This window comes from Chaetodon trifascialis, chromosome 17 (assembly GCF_039877785.1).
Source record: "Chaetodon trifascialis isolate fChaTrf1 chromosome 17, fChaTrf1.hap1, whole genome shotgun sequence".
Lineage (NCBI taxonomy): Eukaryota > Metazoa > Chordata > Actinopteri > Chaetodontiformes > Chaetodontidae > Chaetodon > Chaetodon trifascialis.
This window is the reverse complement of record NC_092072.1, coordinates 14277908-14296333: the sequence shown is the minus strand read 5'-3', so window position 1 is coordinate 14296333 and position 18426 is coordinate 14277908. Positions and strand designations below refer to the sequence as shown.

The window sequence follows — 18426 nt, the reverse complement described above, 5'->3', positions numbered from 1 at the left end:
GGAAACCCTGTTTTGGCAATAAGTGACAGATCAATACATTCCTCAGATGTTTCCACATTTTAACACTTTTTTTTTGCTTTGTGTCTCCATCGCATGCATTTAAAAATGGCATTAGGAATAGGGAGAGTGACTGCGAAACGGTATTCTCTATTCATTGCCACAAGCGGCCTCTTTTTTCAGGTCAGAAATGTCTTACAAATTTGAATCTCATTACCATGTCATGAATACGTCTTTGGGAATCCATTAGGCATTTCCTGCCTAAAACTACAATGAGAATTCACATTCGAGCAAAAAAGAAAAGAAAGAGTGGGGAATGAGAATAAAGCCCCAGCGCGAACATTACTGTAAAGCTGTTTTAGCTCTTTCAGTCCACTTAAGAAGAGGCAGGCAAAAAAGAGAAAGATGTGAATGACTGACAGATGATAGCAATAAAAGTAAGAACAAACTGGCCATTTTACTGCGGTAGGGCCATTTGAGAAGGGATTATTAACTTGTCAGCATTTCAAACTGAGACACAACTTTTTCTCCCCCAAAACACATCCCCATGTCTCTGTTACTTTTATTAGAAAGCCTTTAAACCTTTTGACCCCAGAGGGCCTCCGTTATTGGCTGTTAATAGGGATACGCTGGTCAGTGGGGAGACCCTAAGTGCCCTATTAATCATTTGTTTAGAGCTTGGGTCTATTTTGGAAGCTCTATGTTTAGTGTGGGTTAAAAATAGGAGGATGCAGATTGAGACAGCCGTCCGCCACTCATCGCTCAAGCTGTCAGGACGCGTGGGCCCTTGGGGACATGGGCAGGAGACCCCTCAAGCCATGGAAGTTCAAAGGTCACAAGGTTTATCATTATTACCCATTTACTCTGCGGTGCTTGACAGAATCATTGTTGGTTTGATTGCTGAAGCTGCTGTTCTAACAAAGCAAAAATCATTTCACTGACGGGAATTTTTCAAGAATTTGTTCACATAAACAGTCAAGAGTTTCATGTCAAAGCTGCTAGACACTGTCGTTTACATGTCTCAAGTAAATTTTGCGGTTCATGAATAATACACGAGCGAAGTAAACGCTGCTACATGCTTTCCAACACCAAATGCCACAAGTAAGTGAGTTGTTTGCTGGTAGATTGACAGTGATGGAAAATAAAATGTCATGGGATCAAATCATTAATCTTGTCAAATATTGTCATATGACAGGGGAAAATACAGGTGTGGAGATTGCATCGACTGATAAAACATTACTTACAGCCATTTTTCCAATAAGCAATGGACTCGGTGCTGTCAATATTTGGAGGGGATGCGAGGTATGCCCTAGCGAAGGCCATTTTGCGAGGAGCAGAGAGCCTGCTGGGAAAAATACAGTGGTTCATGCTGGGTCTCCAGGAAGCTGAAAAGCCACTGGCAAAAAGCTATGAATTATTTTGAGCGCAAAATACATTTTCTTTGAAGACTGTCGGGCCATTAGAGCCCTTTTGCTCCCTTTTAAATTGTTTTTATGCTGTGAGTAATGTTAACCTTTGCTTTTGTAGTCATGAAATTCTCTCTGCACCTTTTTCCCTCCTGGCACAAAGCACAGATGGGCTGGAAAAGCTGGAAATAAAGTATAGGAACCATTTACTGCAAGGAAAGAATAGGTGTGAAGAAGGAACTATGGCTTTTATTCTGATGTCTACAGACCTCTGTTCCTTAGTACAGCGAAGATTCAGTGTGCATAAGAATAAACCCACATCATTATTTCTGCATTGCCATTTTTAATACATAATAAAACTTAGAGTGAATATTGCAGCAGAAACTTTTAAATACCTTGCTGTGACTGAAGGTCAAAAATCATATCATAGTAACACCAGGGGAAGTATAATTAAGTGGCACATGCACTGGTGTATGTTGGTGAGGTTTTCAAGAGGGAAGGAAGCAATCCAGTTGTTTACAGGATCACTAGATGGATTATGAGCTAATGGGCCCCTGGGCACAGACAAGTAAAAGGCTCCATCTCTTAATGCCACAGCAACCCCCCACATTGTTAGTGGTCTCTTTGCATGCTTTCCATGGTATTTCACAGATTAATGTTAACTCTAAAGTTTTTTTTTGTTTGTTTGTTTTTTTGTCTACACTGCAAAAAAAGAGGCTGTCTCCAAATCCAAATGCATCCATACTGACACTTCTCACTAATACAAATTATTATAGGATACAAAATGCAATAGAAACCTGAGATGCAGATTTTTTCAGGCAGGGCCATTTAAATTTCTTTAATAATTTTTATGCAGACTTACTATATACTGTGCAACTGCAACTCTTTAATTAACACTATGGGCTTGTCACCAGCACTCTCAGTACTGAAGAATCTGTAAGACTGAAGTGATCAGGACATCCCAAGATTTGACTGACTAATGAGAAACGATTATTTCTGTCACTTCATCCTGCTTAGGGAATGTGTCTTACTGGTACTTTCAGCAATCCATGCATAATGATCCCATATCCAGAGATGTGACACGAGCTGATTTCATGCTTCCCCACCGAGAGACCATACGGAATTTGCATCGAATCGCTTTAGTTTAATACAAGACGCTGGAGCAGATAAAGAAACTCTCCCTCTCAAACATGCACACGTACTGTAAACATTAATGGATCTGACACGCACAAGCCACTGACCAGTTGACCTCTCGTGCCCCCAGCACCACGTGCACAGCTGATCCTCTTTCATCCTCCTTTCACTGCACCGGCGCGTGATCTCCATGGGAACGTCGTCACGCAGGAGGAAGTGAACGGGACTATTTGACAGTGAGCTTGCATAGAATGGCAGCAAAGGTAAGCTGTTGAGTTTTACACGTCAGCTTCTCTTCTTTCTGGGGTGCTGTCGCCTTGTCGGTGATGTGCTCGGTCCCGGGAGTGTCTCCTCCGGAGGTCCCCGCCCGTCAGGATGCCTCGCCGGAGGGCTCGTTAACTGCCGGTTAGCCTGCTAAGAGGATGTGCTAGAGGTTAACACTGGACATACGGCAATGACATTGAGGCTTTACTGTAGCCGGTTAGCTAGTTAACGCTAACTTAATGAACACTTAGCTAACAGTTGCTAACAGTCGAATTGACTAAGCTGTCGTTTCAACAATGATGTGAGGGGCAGTAATGATAGTGTTGCTGCTTTTTAATCCACCATGCTTCTTTCAGGCCCCGGTTTACTGGTCTGCCTGCTGAAAAGCCGGTTGTAGTCACCGGCGTTAACCTTCGTTAGCACCACGCTAATAGTTGTACTGACCCTGTGAATAACTTTGAGGTGTCAGACATTTCTCCACGCATGAAGATACGTTTTAATGCGTCTGCTCTGTCACTGTTTTTGTACACAACCAGTATGTTCAGAAACTGGTTTAATTTACACCCTCACACGTTGCACTTCTCAACTTCAAATGTGGATAATTGCACACCAGCAGCACCATCATCTTTTTCACCGTGGATCCCAATCAGGGGTTTGGGACCCTCCAAGTGGTCGCAATATAAGTCTGAGGGGTCGCGAGATGATTAAGGAGGAGATGACATCACAAGGAAACAAGAAGCATATTTCTGCTACACACAATTAAGTTTGTGATGAAACATCTCAAAACAACTCCTTGTTCACTCACTGTCTTTTTCCAGAGCTTTCTGAACCTACTGCCTTTTATAGTGACTGGATTTTGCTCAGGTGTCATTACATGATCCAAAGATGGAAATTCAGGTGATGACACCAAGGGATACAGTCACAAGCTCCACAAAAAGCTAGAGATTGAGCCTTGAGTTTTGAATATTTAATCTGAGATATGTATTGATGTTGATGTTACATTTTCTTAGTGTTTTTTGTAATACTTCTCTTTTCTTATGAATTACTGAATATGTGTACATCTTCAGGCCCCTGAGAGTATTCAGATAAAACAATGTGAACCGCTCCTCTACAATGCTGCTCAAATGATGCATGATGCGAAGTGGGCAATTGTGTTCTCACATTCACAAACTGTTAACTCATTGTCTTGCAGGCAGTTTTGCCTAGGAGGGCCGACCCTGCTGAGTTGAAAGCCATTTTTGAAAAGGTAGTATTTTACCTATGTATTTTTTTTCTCTTTTGTGTTTGCCTTGACAAAAGAAGCCTTTCACTTGTCATTCGATGTTATGTTTGTTTCTTTTTTGATCAAATTCTAAAGCTCAGCGTGCATCCTTGCATCTGGTGTCTGTTTTTGTCTTTACAGTATGCCAGCGTCAAGAAGAATGATGAGTGCTTCATGTCGCCGCAGGACTTTGTGAGCCGCTTTCTTCATGCCCACACAGACATCCGGCTGTCGGACGAGGCCACAAAGCTGCTGGCTGGAGTGGTAGATCAGAAGAAAGATGGGTTGGTGTTCAGATGTTTCTCTTTCAATATGAGGCGATCTTATAGTTGACTTAAACTAAAGTGCAGGCACACTGAATTTGAAGTGGAATTCACGACATGATCATTGCACCTTGCAAGGTATACTTATGAAGTGACTGCTTTTGCACGTTGAATGATGTGTGGCACAAAATGTGATAGCTAGAGGGCAAATATAGCGTGGGTATTTTTACCAAATGACGAAAATAGAGGATCAACAACAGTGTGTCTCATGAGGATCGACATCATTACTGACTGAAAATACCTGCGGTAGAAGTTGCTGATCTGACTGTGAAATTGCTGTGCTGAGTCTCTCTCTAAGCCACAAATTTATCTCCTCTCATTAATATCAAGCCAACTGCTAAGTAGTAAGCTTATGAAAGACTCTTATCAAAGCTATCAGCACATGTTTTATGTATCCCTTTGATCTGGTGTGACTACCTTTCTAGTGTTATTTTGCATTTTATAAACAAACCTATGACTGAATCCTTTGGTGTAAAAAATTCACAGAGGGATGTTCATACTTGAATTATATAGCAAAGAGACATCAAACCACCAAAGGCCCCTTTCAGGTGTTTCCTTCTTTGTAGATATACCCCCAATTTCACACTTACTCCTCCTCCCATCCCCATCACCCCTGTTTTTTACATTAATATGTATGTATTTAATGACACATAATGATGGGTAATAAAATGTTAGGGTAAGTCAAAAAAGATAAAAAAAAAAACACATTGCCATGGTAACCACCTGGGCTTCTACAAAGAGCAAAGTGCACATGGCTGCGTAGTTTCATGTTATTACATCTGCTTTAAGGTGTGTGTGTGTGTGTGTGTGTGTGTGTGTGTGTGTGTGTGCGCGCACGCGCGTGTGTGCGCGTGCGCGAGCAGAGGACGGTGAGATGGAGTAGTGGGGGTTTTGGAATTGGAAAAAGAGAGAGCAAGGCACCCACACGCGCATGCACACACGGACATAAAAAGCACACACATGCACTGTAATTGCCCATGCTATTCAGGAGCACTCCGTTGCATTGTGCGGCTTTGGAGCAGGATAAATGGTGGCCGTGGCATCAGGGTAAATCTATTAGGAACCCATGGCCCAGGCTTTGTATCTAAACCTCATTTTGGTTTTGTAGAGGGGAATGGAAATGATATGGGGGCAAAACAGGGGAAAATAAGTCTGTTTAGACCTTGGTTTAGATGTGATTTTGTTTTTTGTTTTTTTACAGTTGACATTGTAAAGGCCTTATGATGCTCATACTTTCTAATATGTTATTTTCCTCCTGAACTGTGATAGATAAATGATTTGATGAGACAGTCTAGATGATTATTCTGCAGACCTGTGTCTCATGAGCACAAAAAAATGGATATAGAAAAGTAGAGTTGTGGTCACCATCAGCGCTACCTGGGAATGCGGATGTATTGTTTTTCAAGCGCTTGTCCATGCAAACCTTTTGAAAAGAATGGGCGCAAGACAAAACAAACCACTTTAGTAGCTGTATTTCCATCTGGCTTGCGCAATCTCATGCAAATACGTTTGTGAACAATAAGTTTTTGTTGGTATATGCGTGTGGTATATTTGAAGCTAGTGCGCCTGCTGCTGTATTCACCAGGTAGGACTCCATTTCAAGAAGATGAGTCAGGTGTAATAGATTTAGCAGGGGGTCGGATGGCAGGCAGCATGCTCGCTTACTTTTCTGTTGGAGTGTGTCTGTGTGAGAGAAATTTTACTTAGATGCCACTGTGTGTTTGAGTGTGTATGAGAGTGGATTGGTGTGTGTGTGTGTGTGTGTGTGTGTGTGTGTGTGCGTGTGCGGGGATGTAAACAGTGAAAATGCATTTGTCTGCCTCCCCCTCAGCGACTGTGTAAATCAGGGGATATAGTGACAGTCGTAACAATCTGTTATGTGGAAATCACTTTTCTCCCTCTTATTCTTGCCGCTCCCTGTGAGACAGTGAGACAGATAGATGGATAAAGAGAAAGAGAAAGAGAGAGACATGGTTTGGAGGGTGGAGATGTCTCAATTTCCAGGAATCAAATGTTTTGTGTATGTGTGCGCTGACATACAGAACAACGAGACGGTTTAAAGATTCTCCTCTTTCACCGACTTATTTATGTGCTCTCTTTTCCGCTTTTGACTTCCTTTGCATTCCTCCGCTCTCATCATCGCTTTCCTTACACTCCCTCACGTACCATAATGCACTCTGAGATCCCTTCATTTCTTTTTGGCTCTTTCCAACTGCCTACCTCTCTGCCTCTCTCTTCCTTCTTCCCTCTGATATTTTGATAGAAGCATCTGCTCAAGTGTGAAAAACCCCACTTCCCCCATAGAGTCTTGGAGGTTTAAAAAAAAAAACTTTGTTAAGGGAGCGTGCTGGGAAAATAGCAGTCTGCCAGCTGCTGTGGACATTCTGGACTTGGACTGGTGGGTGTCCACTCTTAGAAACCGAACAGATACTGGCAGCTAGCACTCACCTGGGTGTGTGTGTGTGTGTTTTTGGGGTGTGTCCGCGCGTATGTGTGTGTGCAAGCACACTCTAGGTGGGTGGAAGGCTGTCAGTAACAATGCCAAGATGCCAGGGACAGGGGATTATTGAAACCCCTCTAGGCCCCTCTCTCCCACTACTATCAACGAAGGAGAGCTGTCTTTCTATCAGCCGGGCCTAACCAACACCATGCATTTATGTTACTTGTAAACAATGTTTCCAAGCCTGGTTTTCAGCTCAGAGGAGTGTATTTAGATGCCTGCTGAGAGGAGACAGAGATAAAAGCTGGGTGACGAAGATAAGTTAAAAAACAAACAAAAATATATGGAATATAGGGTGGAGTTTTTACGCCGGACAGACGTATCGCAGACAGTTTAAATTGCTTTGTATTGGCACCCTAACAAAAACATCATTCAGCTGTCATCTATAGAACCACATGCTTGAATCAAGCCTTTGTTTATGTCTTGTTACATCTCTCGTCTGATACATGTCGCAGATATGTCTGTGGAAAGATTTAACAAAATCCTGCGCAGTAAAGTGAGTGCACAGCACACTAGGAGATGCCATACTTCAGTATCACATTAGCCCTGTCTCCGGAGTTCATCCCGGGCTGCGTACATGGATCGGGCAGCCCTGGACACATGCCATAGCAGTTGATGGTTGGGAGATGCTGTTAGTTGATTTGATTATTGAGTGTCTTGTTGGGGTTGGGTCTGCATAGCAAAAAAAACCCCAAAAAAAAACAAAACGATGGCATCCCCTCTCGTGGTAATCATTTTGCAGCCGTCATGGCGCTGCTAATCAACCATCATAAGCTTCATCCCTGGCTACAGAGCTGTGTGTAAATGCTTACGAGTACATGGAATGTTTCTTGTGTGTGTGTGTGTTATGGAGATGCCCCCTGGATCTTTTCTGGACTCCCCAGTCTAAACCATGGTCCAATCCCTTCATGATCAACAGCCCTCTCAGTTACACTAATATGCTGATTATCCATGTCTGGGAAAACACAGACGGACGAATGGCGTGCATGTAAACTGATGCGTGTGAAAAAAAGGGGATCTGACTTTCTCCCTCGGTTCTGTCTGGGAACACTAGTGCTCTCTGAGCCTTTGCACTGCAGCCTCTACCTGCTTAAATTGCTTTATCAACGTTACCGAGGTATAATGTCAGAGTTTAGTACACATCTGTCACAAAAGAATGATCATTATTGGAGACTTTGATAATACGCCAGCAGCGTCTGCAGTAATGGTATTGGCTTTGTTTTTAACAGTGGATCCACGGTCGCAGCAGTGCGCTTTTGTGCCCCCTTCCACCTACTTGCCATCAGCAGGGCCCTGCTTTTAAGAACAACCTGCTTAGTTAATAAAACAATTTGTCTTGAAATGACAGCTGATTTGATTTGCCACTGAGGAGAGCTGTATGCTCACGTTTATTCCCTGTCCATATTTCTCACAGTTCCTCCGTAGCTCTCTCTCCAACACACACACAAATACATACTGGTATGATAGATGCCATCATACCAGTATGTATTTCTGAGTTCTGAAACCAAATGCTGATCTGAGTCCTTTGTATCAACTGTTTTAGCTTCTTGGGTTTTTCCACTCATGGCTGACGGGAAGAATAACATTTTTGCAGACTACATTCAGCCAGTAATCTAAACAAGCTTTTCAACCTTTATCAGGTATCTCTGGCTCTTGCCAATTTTAAGGAATATTTTCCTTTTCCTGGGTATTATTTTGATAACCGGCACTTTGTCATTGAACAGCTTTTCTCCTTCTCAGTGTGTTTCATCTATAGTGTTTTTTCTCTTGTAAGTACATATAAGGATGCACGTGAGCACCCACATGCAAACCTGAAACACTCCGAGTCCAAACAACACCTCTAAATTTCATCAGTACCATAATTAATTACAGTAAATAGGAAAATGTAATCATTGCACCCCCACCCCTTTCTCCATTCTCCCCCATTGGAAATTGAAATAGGTTTAATAGATGGATGCTCGGGGACGGCTCATTAGCACTGACCCCTCATGTAATTATCAGAGCCATTTGTGAAATTCATAATGGACTTGTGGCAACTGTGAACCAGGGCCTAAATAAAGGCTAGACTGTGTGGTCCGGTTCTCCACAGCAGGATTCTCCCACGGGGGCTCTCAGTGGGTTCACACAATAGCAATGTTTGTTTTTTTATTTCTTGTTGATAATGCATGTGGGCATTTGTGTTACTATACGGAGAGAGGGGATAAACTAGTGTTTATCAGAACGCTGACAGACTTGGAAAGAGAGGAAGTGATATAAAGAGAAAACTAATTTGTTTTAATTGCTTTCAACTTGTGTTTCAGCGTCGATGCAGACAAATACATTTCGATCATTTGAATTTTTTTCCAGCTTGGCGTCTCTCGACTTTCATTCTGAACTGCATATTATTTTATATTTATATTGAGTAGAATTCGATTTCCCTCACTGGCTCCTAACTCCCTCCTTGCCTGTCTGCTTGTTTAAAATGGCATGCAAAAATATAAAACTTCATATTTAATACTTTCTTGTTTTTCTGTGAAAGTTGGCCCTCTCTATACCAGCTGCCAGCTCAGACTGGGAACACACACTGAGCTTTTTAAAATGTTTTATTTTCTTACTGTCACACTCGATGAGTTTATGACATTACATATGGAATAACAGACTACCGGATAAAAGGCCGCTTGAATTACGCGGAGTGCAGATTGATAGGTTGTCTAAGTGTGCTGGTTTGCCACTGTGTGGCAGTAATTACAACAGAGTGTAGTTTAATGCAGTGTTAAAATAGCTTGTTTTTTAATTGAATATTCCATTTTATTAGTGTAACATTGCTCAAGCCTTTATTATGTATTATATGACTAAAAGGATATCAAAGACTCAGTGTTTCACATGTGTAGCTGCTTAAATATTTCACACGGGCAACTTGAAACGTGAATGTATTAATTCAAATAACATTTACCAATCTTTTGCAGTCTTACCTATTGTGCTTCTTTCTGCTCTTCTGTCCTCCATCAGGTTGATCTCCTTTCCAGAGTTTGTGGCGTTTGAGTCAGTGCTGTGTGCCCCAGACTCCCTCTTCATGGTCGCCTTCCTGCTGTTTGATAAAGCAGGCAATGGAGTGACCTCTTTTGGTGAGTAACTCTGCTCATTTACAGGATTATATTGAATAATACTGTAGTCAGTCTTGCACAGATGTACCTAGAATCTTACTAAGCCATTAGCATGAATGTGGTAGGTGCTGTAATGTGCATTGTGTAGATATGTACATGCTTACATAAAAATAAAGTTAAAAATTAATAACTGTAATGCTGTTGCGTAACTTGAACTAAAAGTTCAAGCCTCAGCACATTGCTTTTGACATTTACCAAAGACTTATTCAGCCAGTCCTGACAGAGAGCATGTTCCTCTTAAGTGCACCACTAAAGAAGTTTTCATACAAACTCCTCTTTTATTTATGTGAGGGTCTGACCTCCACTCATCTATTCTTTGTGATGGTTGCATCCACAAACAAAAATACTCTTTGGTGTCCTGTATCTTATCTGTAAAGAAGAGGTTAGGTTTGGAGGTGGAGAGGGCTGGTGGCAACTAAAGGATGGAGATGAACATGGAGCGAGGGGGTGGGTAGCTCTGCTTGTGTGTATGTACGTGTGTGTGCATGATTGGCACCATTACTCTGATGCCTGGAAGCTCCGAGGTGAAAAGGGAAGACATTTGTACTCGTTGCTTATTTCACATTTGCCTAATTGATTTAAACAAGTCTAATGCCAGCCTTCTGTAGGTGTGCGAGGCGTTAGCACATTAGGCTTGATTTGAAATGCAGTGCACACATCCCGCTCGCAAACAGGGAAGAGTAAGCGAATTTCATTTTAATTGTTGCTGTCGACAGGGTGCAAGATCATTGTGGGTGATTATATATGCACATATGTAAATTTTCATATTTAAAAGGATCAATTAGAGTGACGTTGTCTTGGTGGCAATTAAAAGGTCTGCTGTTTTTCTGCGTCTCCCAAAGGTTAATGAATATCCCAATGCCTGTGAGTTATGAGACTCACATACAAGTGGAAAATTGCATGAAAAACATAACACACATCACACAAACACTGACTGCAGTGTCTGCCACTTGCATCGGGCTAACATTTCACCAAAAGCAAATAACTTGTGACTCAGATTATAGACTTGTCAAAGTTGCTTTATTGTGATACATTGCAGAATTCCCCCATTTTCTACCCGGCTCCCTTTTTCTCTTTGCCGTTCACTAGATTAAAAAGCCTCACCAAGGCACAAAATAAAGAACTCCCTTCTTTATTACCTATTAAAAACATTAATAGCTGCAGCTTACGTTGCATTAAAGGCCCGTTTGTTTTCCCATGCTATAAACGTCTGCACTCTGATTTCTTTTTATTTCATTTTTCTGTAAAGCCATTTTTATTTGATAATAACCTGAATAATTTCTGCTAAGTACAGGCGGCACAGTGCTCTGAATTTTTAGCGCTCGAAAAATAAATGAATAATTTGGTGGAATTTAGAGTTCATAAAAATTGCAATGTAACACAACATACGAAATGCAGTTTCGCCTCAGCCAGAAAAGACCAAGAAAGAAAAAACTAAAGAGGACTGAGTGTTGACAGGTCTATAAAAGCTGATAATATAAACGGCGGGCTCTGAGGCCGCCTCTCCTTTAAAGAGTTAAAGGCTGTATATTTATTGCCTCATTAAAGTGTAAAAAAACAATGCACAAGCTGTCTTCCTTCAGAAGCTAAAGCTGACTAAATATCACCTTTCTCTCTCTCTTTTCCCCTCCCTTTCTTTCTTTATAAAAAAATTGTTTCTTTCCTTTCTCCACTCGTTCAGCACGGCTTGTTTGGTAATAAGAAACAGGTCGCTCTATTGGTTTGTTTTTGTTTCTTTAGTAAGGCTGTAATTTAGGACTCATGTTCAGTGTCTCTCCACTCCACTGGCTGTAGAGGCTTAGAGGGTTCAGGCAGAGGAGCATGAGTGAGAAGAAAAGGCTTTCCCTCTGAATACAGAGCCGACACAGCTCAAACAAGTTCTGCCATGTGTCATTCAGGACTGATTTGGAGTTGAGGAACTTAAGTCTCAATCAGAGCTGAATTGTGTTCTGGAGATTGACGTTGACATTTTGTCACAAACAGTCACAGGCATTTTTTTCTCTCCCCCAAAATCAAATAATTACAGATGTTAACCACAAGATGGGAAACACAGGCTATTTGTTAAGAGCGGACTGACTTTGTGCTAACAGATTTGTGGTCTTTATTAGAGCAAATGAAAAACTTTACACTTGGCCTTATGCGTGGTTGATGAATGGTCGTTAGCCTTGAAAGCAGGGTGTAATCTGTAAAACCTGCACAACTGTTGTTCTGTTGTAAAGGATTTGATGACAAACTGTTCAGCTTTAGACTCATTGCTTTCTGATTTTTTTTTTTTAAATTGTGTCTATTTTACATATGTCAACACAGGAAATCAGTGGTGGAATGTAACTGAGTACAGTTACTCAAGTAGCAAAGTGCAATTTTTACCCTGCTTCCATTTTATTATTTCAATTTCAATATTTCAATTCCACTCTTATTCCACCACATTTCAGAGGGAAATATTATACTTTTTAGTCCCACATTTATTAGAAATGAAAACTAAGAGTTTATAATGTGGTTAAAGTTAGATACCAAGCTAGTTCGCTTTTCTCAACACACTAAAAAATTTCTACCTGCTGTCACGTCTCCGTCATAGACTAAACAAATGAGAGGACTCTTTTTCTCCTAATGTTCTCCTCCACCCTGATGTCAACCCCTGCTGCAGTTACTTTTTTGTGCAAAGCAAAACTCAAACTGTGTTATTACTCCAAATGAAATTCTGACAATTTCGCTGTACCTCTGCAGTGGACATACTTCTCTCTTATTTCTGAAGTGAAGTTGATTGTTTCTGTACGGAAATTTGTAGACAGGTGTCCTGTGTTGCTGATGGTTGCTGGGCTCTGAGGAAAACGGAAAGTGATCCGGTTGTGTTTGCGACCGTGGCGCCAACAATAATACCACCTGGAAACGCTGGGGAGAGGGGAGTTGTTTCCACTTTAAGTACATTTTGCTCATGATACCTGTGAACATTTACTTTATTTCTGAATGCAGGAGTATTTTTATGCAGTTGTGGTGATACTTTCACGAACTAAAATACTTCCCCCGTCACTGCAGGCGAGGCTGGTACGCTTCCGTATTGAGTTGCATCTTGTTGTTCGCCTGTCAACAGCAACTTGTCATCGTTCAGTCATAATATAAGCAGCTTGCCTTTTTTTTGTCTCCGTTGCAGAGGATGTGAAGCAGGTCTTCAACCAGACCACCATCCACCAGCACATCCCCTTCAACTGGGACTGTGAGTTCATACGACTGCACTTTGGCACAGAGAGGGACAAGCAGCTCAGCTACGGAGAGTTCACCCAGTTTCTCCTGGTAGGTTTCGTGCGGATCACCTCCTCTCCTCATCTATCACATGCCATTTTTTTCTCCACTCTCGTTGTTTTCCCTCTACATTTCTGTCTTCAGCCGTTTTTGTCAGTCTATCTCACTAACTATGTCTTATTTCCATTATCCAGTGACCGTCAGTGTTAGTCAGTAAATCTTCATAAACCGATTTGTGTGTACACACTGCCTTATCCTCACATATTGTTCACAAGATGTTCATACAATCCTGTCATGTAGCTGTATTGTCAGGTACTTATCTAAGCTTGGCCAGACAAACGTGCGTGCATACAGACACACAGGTTCCTTCCCCTCTCAAACACAGCCCTCCATATTGACCAGATTTGTCATTAATGAAACACTGAGGTTATATATTTGGGACCTTTTCTGCATTTGTTTTCCATTAGCTGAGGTTCACCTAGCATTTCTTTGCTCCACCTCCTCTGAAGCAGGTAGAGACGCAGTTCTACCACCATAAATAGTATAGCTGGAATATTCTTGGTGTATTTGTGGTGTGTGAGCCATTTTCCAATATGATGTCTAGACTTAAATCAGGACTAAGCATGGAGAGGTGGTGGAGGGGGTGGGAGCGAGGGCCTGAGCTGTGCCAAGTTTGCATCCACACTCACCATGTATCTGAATGAGCTTTTTATATTACACTTAACTTAGACCAGATGGCTTACACACAGTGGGCAGCAGCGCATGGATATTGGGACATTGTTATATGTGCGTGCGTCGTTGTGTATGTGTGCATGTGTTTGAACATGCAGTATACGTGTCTATATATATGCGTGGTTCCATATATGTGTGTTCTTACTTATCTGCTTTACTGTATGTGTGCGCAGTGGCATGCCAGCTTTGTGCATCTGTGTTTATGTCTGTGTTTGTGCTTGTTTTTCTGTGTGTGCGCGCGCACATGTGCGTGTGCATGAGTGCAAGTCTGTGGCGTTGTGGCCAGTGGATGCTGTACTTTTGCATTGACAGCATGCCCGATTCTCTCCCAGTCAGTCACTCAGTGGTTTCCAGCTCCTCACAGCAGCAGGCCAGCAGCCAGCCACACTCATTGCTCAATATGAAATGCACATTTCCTGCTTACGCTCTCTGCATTTGATCATTTCTCATAGCTTTCGATTCATGCCTTAATAAGTGACAGAGGAGCGTGAGTTTCACATTATTGTAGGATCCCTCTCTGTGTAGGTAAGGGTGAGGGATGATGTTCAACAGAGAATTTATTTAAAGTGTTGTAAATATTGTCCTGCATTTCGTCCTTTAGCACTTGCTCCACTGCTTTAGTGATATTTTCCTTAAATAAAAATATAATTAATAACATTGTAAATATTTTGACTTGAGAGGTCTAATACTACCATAGGTTTTATTAAAGTGTCTCGCGTTAATAAGACACATTAATATCACTGCCATGGTCTGTTACTTACTGCAATTATAGTACTTACTGAGGGTACAAGTAAAATTCAGGTATTGGCAGCTCCCTCTTATAGTGTGTTATCAGCTGCTCCAGTGATTGATTACAGGGCAATTAGGATAGGCACAACAACATTTCCTGAACCAGAATTTAAGCCTGTGCAATTACTACACTGTGATTGCACTACTACTCATGATACATGATACTTTTATTAACAGACAGAGCATCCATAAATGTCAACCAGAAAAAAAACTGCACTTCACAGCTACGAAAGTTCTCAGAGTTGTGAAAACCAACACCAAATATTTTTCAGTTATTTTTATAATTCCCTACCACCCAGCTTTCCCCCCCAAGAATGTTCCCATCCTTTACTTCCCCCTCTTCCTGCCATACGTGCATGTGTGTATTGTGTTTTTCTGCCATTGTAACCACGCCACTGCCAGATGCTCACAAGATGGGATTATCGGGGAAAACGTTTGCACCGCATATTTCTCACAAGGGCTCTCTCTGGCCAATTACTGTCTTGATGGAAGCCAGAGATTCTCACCAATTACATGCATTTTTCCCGTCTCACGCGTGGACGCCGGCCAAGGCTCAGCTTGCACTGTCAGTGTGGTGTTGTCTCTGGCAATGGTATTACCAATGTCCAGAGAGAGAAGTGGCACATAGTGGCACATAGTAGCCCATATTATAAATCCTGGCAAGTAAAGGGCTTGAATTACACGGAGGGGACACCACATGTCCTACTCCTTTCCTAAGCACTTGAAAAAAGTGAATTGTTGGCACTGCTCGGATTTTAAAAGTCCCAATTATATGTTTGACTCTCCCAAGAATCAGTGGGCAGCCCTTAACATCACTGTGTAGAGGGCTCACTGGCACACATGTAAATAGCAGTTGTGCTTAAGCTTCTCCTTGTAATAGCTTTAGTCTCGTGCTGATGGGAGGCAGAGATCGAGAAAAGAGTGAAACAGTCCTGCTCCACTCATATCTATTGTTTAAGTTTTGAAAAGAGGGGGGAATCACAGCCGTTGAAAACAAACAGAGGTGGCTTGTCATGTGTTTTTATTCTCGTCCAAGGACAATTAAAGCGACTGCAAATGCCTCAGCGGTTGTTGGCTGTCTTAAGCCCCCAGCTTTATGTCTCCCTGCCTCCCTCACTCCCCTCCCAAATAAAAACCATGTCCCTGCAACACTCATACAATTGCAACAAGTTAAGGTTTTAAGAGACTGAGACTATAAACTGCTCCATCCCCTGGACCACAGTTGTTTTGTTGCTCTGTGTGGTTGGTGTGTGTGGCTTTTCCGACTTTTGACTTGTCCAGTGAAACAGCATCTAATTTTCTCTTCTTCATCTACAGATGGACGCAAACACACAGATAAACGCTGACCCTTGTTTTTGCACATGCACACGCGGTCATCCGTACAAAGCATAATCTTCATCACTTTCCTTTCGTTTTGGCTTTAAATATTCAGCTCTCCTCCTCCCGTTCCTCTTCCCAGTTTATTTCACACCAAAGTGTTTTGACCTACTCACAACCAGCCGGAGAAATGAGTCACGACACACAGGATGCTGACACCAAAATATCTCACCTTATTTACTTTGGGAGTGTTTACGTGTGTCAATCTCTCTTCATTTCCTTGCCTTCCTTTCACTTATACACTCTCCGGAGCCCCTGCTGTGCTCATAGGTGATACTGACACATGGTTGCTACATTTGCTGTTTTTGCAAATCTGGCTCTTTTGTTGCAATGTCTATTCTTACTCCCCTCCGGTCTCCACTCAGCTTTGTGTAAATGTCACTCTTCCCCAGTCGTTTCTCTTGGGCGCTGCAAATTTAGAGTTCGATCAGTTATGCTGTCAGTGAAATATCACTCAAATTCAACACAACAATAAGTCATAGCCTCATAGGGTTTTGTGTTGTGGTAATACCACTTTTTTGAGTTCCATTTAACATCTGAATCAATCAGTTGAATAATGCCATGCATGTTCAAGATTTAATCAGTCCCCCTTCAGGATTTTTTGTCCGACGTGTGTGGCTTGGAAAAGAATGTCCATTCTTCTTGGACAAATTGATAAGCATTTATTTGAACTGAATTACAAACTTACTTATTGTGCTAAAACTACTAGCCAGTAATTACATTAAAAAGCATCAATTAATTTCCCCGACGATGTGATTCTGCACATTTACAAATTTCTGACATGTTTTCTTTCTGTCTATGTGTTCCTATTGGATATAATCTTTTTTTTTTTTTCAGTTTTAGGATATTTATGGGATATGTGTGATAAATGTATTTAAAGCTTAACTTTTGTGCCTTTTTAAATTTAGAAATATTTCATAGTCTTGTAACACATGCATGTAGGTTTGCAACTAACGGTAATTTCCTTTAACTTGCTGATTATTTTCCTGATAAATTGATTTATCATTTGGTCAATACAATATCAGGAAATAGTAAAATAAGCCTTTTTAAAGATTAATCAACTATCAAAATTGTTGCAGTTGAATTTTCTGTTGATCCATTAATTGACTAATCACTTGTACTCTATGTAAAGCTCTTAAAACGTCTTGCATGAATGCTTCAGTTGAGTAAACACATTGATGTGTGCTTAAAAGTAACTAAGCTTGAATTGGTCATTGAGGCTATTGGTATTGTGTCACTTCATGTGACAAACCTCATGAATAAAAATACATCAGCCTCAATGATTTTTTTTGACCTGAAGGCCATAATATACTGCAAGTGAGTCAACAGCCAAACCAACTAGTTTTGGCTTTAGTCCTCAAGTTTACCGTTGTATTTCACCATGACTCTTTGTGGAGTATTATTGTCCTGATATCCCCATCTTATGCTGCAATGGAGTTTCTTTTCATAAGACAGAGGGAGCACCGATGGCAGTGGTTTGTTTACAGCCTCCCTCTGTAGACTTGTGGTTGCAGGTACCGATAATGGCTGCTAATTTCAAAGGCCTTGTGGGATCTGTCCCCACCACAGCATGCTGTTGTCCCCGTGGACCTTTGTGTGTATGTGTGCGCAAGAAGAGAGACAAAGTGAGCAGTTGGATGATCAGCCGTCTTGCCTGTGTGTGCATGTCTGTGTGTGTGTGTTAGTATGTTTCTCCCTCAAGTGGGTTTAATGGGGATTCAGGGAGGGTGTGAAAAGCCCAAGCGACGCTTCACAGTAGGCAAGCTGCTGTTGGGAGAGGAGACTAGAATAAAGGCTGGACAAGGCTGGCTCCCCCGTAACTCAGAGGGGGCCCATCAAAGCAAACGCGGTGTTTTTATGCATACGAATTATATGAGTGAGTATATGTGGATTTTAATTCACGAAGGCAACTTAAAGAGGGGTAAGACCCGCATATGTGTGCAATAATATGCATTTCCCGTATGATCTAACATCTACCCTTCCCTCCTTTCTCCTCTCCACTCCCTTGCGCAGGAGATGCAGCTGGAACATGCGCGGCAGGCTTTTATCCAGCGGGACCAAGCCCACAGCGGCTCCGTGTCAGCCCTGGACTTCAGGGACATCATGGTCACCATCCGGCCGCACATGCTCACGCCCTTTGTGGAGGAATGCCTCGTGGCGGTGGGTGTTTGTTTGGCTCTGCGGTTCTCTCCTCCATTTGTTTTACTGTCGTCCACAGGAGCCAAATTGAGGCTGGTTAAAAAACTGCGAGATCGGTCACCGC

General features: G+C 41.9%; 1 protein-coding gene across 2 annotated transcripts in view; it reads left to right on the top strand.

Annotated features, from left to right (window-relative positions):
• The first annotated feature begins 2714 nt into the window (after window positions 1-2714).
• The window catches only part of LOC139345616 (electrogenic aspartate/glutamate antiporter SLC25A13, mitochondrial), a 45788-nt gene continuing 30076 nt past the window's right edge, over window positions 2715-18426 (top strand). The window contains exons 1-6 of one of the 2 annotated variants that reach the window (XM_070984330.1): window positions 2715-2800; window positions 3994-4047; window positions 4204-4346; window positions 9874-9989; window positions 13177-13316; window positions 18177-18323. In XM_070984330.1, coding sequence (XP_070840431.1) covers window positions 2789-2800; window positions 3994-4047; window positions 4204-4346; window positions 9874-9989; window positions 13177-13316; window positions 18177-18323 — 612 coding nt within the window. In that variant the 5' untranslated portion in view covers window positions 2715-2788. Of the gene's footprint in view, window positions 2801-2878; window positions 2943-3993; window positions 4048-4203; window positions 4347-9873; window positions 9990-13176; window positions 13317-18176; window positions 18324-18426 lie in introns of those variants that run through there. The other variant, XM_070984331.1, reaches the window with a different exon arrangement.